At 33.6% G+C, this 2,829-nt stretch overlaps 1 protein-coding gene across 1 annotated transcript; it reads right to left on the reverse strand.

The window, feature by feature from the left end:
- Positions 1-317: 317 nt before the first annotated feature.
- On the reverse strand, positions 318-2,310 carry LOC129285022 (phospholipase A1-IIgamma-like). Its single transcript, XM_054920560.1, has 2 exons — positions 1,634-2,310; positions 318-1,002 (listed from the first exon to the last, which is right to left on the reverse strand). Exons 1-2 carry the CDS (start codon positions 2,273-2,275, stop codon positions 394-396), a joined length of 1,251 nt encoding a protein of 416 aa, XP_054776535.1. The 5' UTR covers positions 2,276-2,310; the 3' UTR covers positions 318-393.
- Between the last annotated feature and the right edge of the window lie 519 nt (positions 2,311-2,829).

The following is a 2,829-nucleotide window of genomic DNA, read 5'->3' on the forward strand; positions in this document are numbered from 1 at the left end:
GAGAGATAATAATTCTGGCAAGAAATTATTGTCATGGACAAGCTACGCAGTTTTCAATTGCATTACAACTTCTTTAGAACTACTTTATATTTGATCACATAGGATCCTCTTCCATTGCTATCTAATTATCTAATGCTTTACTTTAGACTTTGCTTCAGCTTTTTATTTTTTGTTGTATCTTTGCAAGAATTCATAAATATACGATATATAGCACAAAAGTTTGATATACGTAAATACATACATACATATATACATAAACATTGAAATTCGTACAAGCGTGACAATAATGAATTACAAATATTTGTCATGAATTGTTAAGTCTTATTTTCACACAAACATTTTAAATGATAAAAAGAATCAAAGTAATAGCACAACTAGAAGAAAGTAGAAGAGTCAAACATCATCTTCAAATTCTGGATCTGGCATGAACCAAGTACCATCTGATTGTTGAATCAATCCTTTGTTTTCAACCACCCTCCAAGCCTCAGGAATCTGATACTCGTCCTTCAAAGCATCCAGGCTCTTATTCACAAGTGCAACATCCCTTTTAACTTCTAAGTTGAATCCTCCTTTGCTTCCTTGTGTTCCTGCAACTCCATGCAAGTAAACCTCCAAATTATGCCAACTCTTCACATCCCCTGGTTGCTTTAAGAAGTCTGATTTTTGAGTGTCAATCTCTAACTCTTCTCCAACGTCTGCATAACCCAAGAAAGGATGCCTTGGAATAATATCTTTTTCATTAGCAATACGTAACATTCGAAGATCCTTTTGACTAGAGGAGAACTTTTGAAAGTCTGGATCTCCAACTCTAGGGCTTGCAAATACAAATGCTGTGACAGGACAAGCTTTATGAGATTCGTCTTTTCGAATGTTAAAGCCATTAGCGACTATGTCAACTGCATTTAATGTTGCAATTGCTGCACCTAAGCTGTGGCCGGTCACTGTTATGCTGATTTGTTCATCCTTAAATTTATCCACAAGCCTTCTAATTTCAGCTAAAACCTGCATAATGATTGAGAGTCCAGAAGTTACACAAATGCTACTGCAAGCTTTAAATAATATGTACTCCACTTATTCTTATATACTCCTTCCATCCCTATATATAAGATATTTTAACTAAATTACGCAAACAAAAAAAAAGTTAGTTATCTAATTAAAAGTACAACAACTTTTAAATTTTGCCCCTAATTATTGTAAATAAAAATAAATATCTTTTTTTAAGTAAATTAATGAGAGTACTTATCTTTTTTTTTTTCTAATTTAATAAGGGTATAATGATCTATTTATTGAAAAAATGTGCTAACAATCTCATATATTTAGGAACAAAATAATATTCTACAAGACCTCTTATATATAAGGACGGAGGGAGTATAAGATATATTTTAAAATCTTATTTTTTCCCCGAATATAAGGAGTGTCATGATACTTACGGGTAATTAGACAATTTTGCCTTTGTCTTAAAAAAATGGAGATATTAATTATGTGTTTTATCCACTACCACCATGATATTAATTGTGACATTATTTTGGGCAAAACTGAAAAATTATTGTGATTTTATGTGATTTCAATTAAATAATAAATTTTTTATTGGTATGCAAAATTTGAATAATTATTAAAAGATAAATCACATTACCTGGGTTCTTGCACTGGCATTAATGAAGGCTGAATGTGATGAGTTGGTGGCTGTGTAAATGGAGTAGAAGCCTCTGTGTACTTTACAATCAGATTCCGACCCAAAAATAATTGGAGCATCATGCAATAGGAATTGAAAATCTTTAACCCATTCTGCCATCTGCAAAGTTCCTCTCCAAGCAATTACAATGTCTCTCCTACCTAGCATGGCTTTGCCTTCGTCAGTGGCCACAGCAACGTATCCAATCCAGTTTGTTTCTTCGACATCGTCTAATATAAGAAAATCAATTTCTGAAGTTGCATATAGGAACTTTGTCACCTCGTACTTAAAAGGATTTCCTTTGTCCAAACCCACTTTGGAAAAGAAATGTCTTTTCCCATAACGGCTCCTTCCGACATACTTGGATGGTTTATCATCGTTAAAAGCATCATAAATGGCTTGAACCATTTCTCCGTAGTGTATAATGTACCTACGAAGATTAATGTCAAGTGGGTCTAGCAAATCCTTCCAATAATTTTCACCACTAAGTTCTCTCCAGTTTGTTGCAATGCTTACAGGCGTTGTCATCTTCTTGGTCTCTTCCTCAAGATTATCAGCCTCCGTAGTATTAGAATGCATGGCTTTGCTCAAACAGCTTCCCATCCTCTTCTTCTTTCTCTTTGATTTTGTTTTGAAACGAACTGCCTTACGAATTGCAATGAGTTTGATTTATAATGAGGGTAGGATTGCATACTTATTTATACTTGGATATGATGATGACCTCGTCGGGCTCCTTCATGCTCACTGTTTTTGAATTTGTTGAGATTTTACTTTTAAATGTATTTGGCTGCTGATTCAGTCTTGTTTACAGTTGTTTCATCCTACCACATCCGCACACCGTCGTAAGAAAATGCATGTAATTGGCACGTATTAGATAGAATATTAGTTTTTAAACTTTATTACGTTGTATGTGAGAAGTTAATAGGCAATTAGACTGTTAGGTTCTTAGGTTTGTGGCAGCCGGGTGATTTCGCTTTGGATATGAATGGTTGTTATCAATCAATTTAATGAGCATCGTTTACTTTTTCATATTTTAAAGGCTCAACTATTCTGACCAGAAAAACTTGTGCGGATGGCAGAAAATACTCCTCTAGTTCTATTTATAAGTAGCTGTTAATATTTTTTTTAATGAAATCAAAGAAAATCTTAAAAATCAT

The sequence above is a fragment of the Prosopis cineraria genome, unplaced genomic scaffold, assembly GCF_029017545.1.
Source record: "Prosopis cineraria cultivar Desert tree isolate PC_DT_omini unplaced genomic scaffold, ASM2901754v1 PC11, whole genome shotgun sequence".
NCBI lineage: Eukaryota > Viridiplantae > Streptophyta > Magnoliopsida > Fabales > Fabaceae > Prosopis > Prosopis cineraria.

Excerpts from the sequence above, each read along its gene's own strand:
- LOC129285022 (XM_054920560.1), bottom strand. The coding sequence starts at position 2,275 with ATGGGAAGCTGTTTGAGCAAAGCCATGCATTCTAATACTACGGAGGCT. Across the intron at positions 1,003-1,633 it reads ATGCCAGTGCAAGAACCCAG|GTTTTAGCTGAAATTAGAAG; the intron begins GTAATGTGATTT and ends ATCATTATGCAG.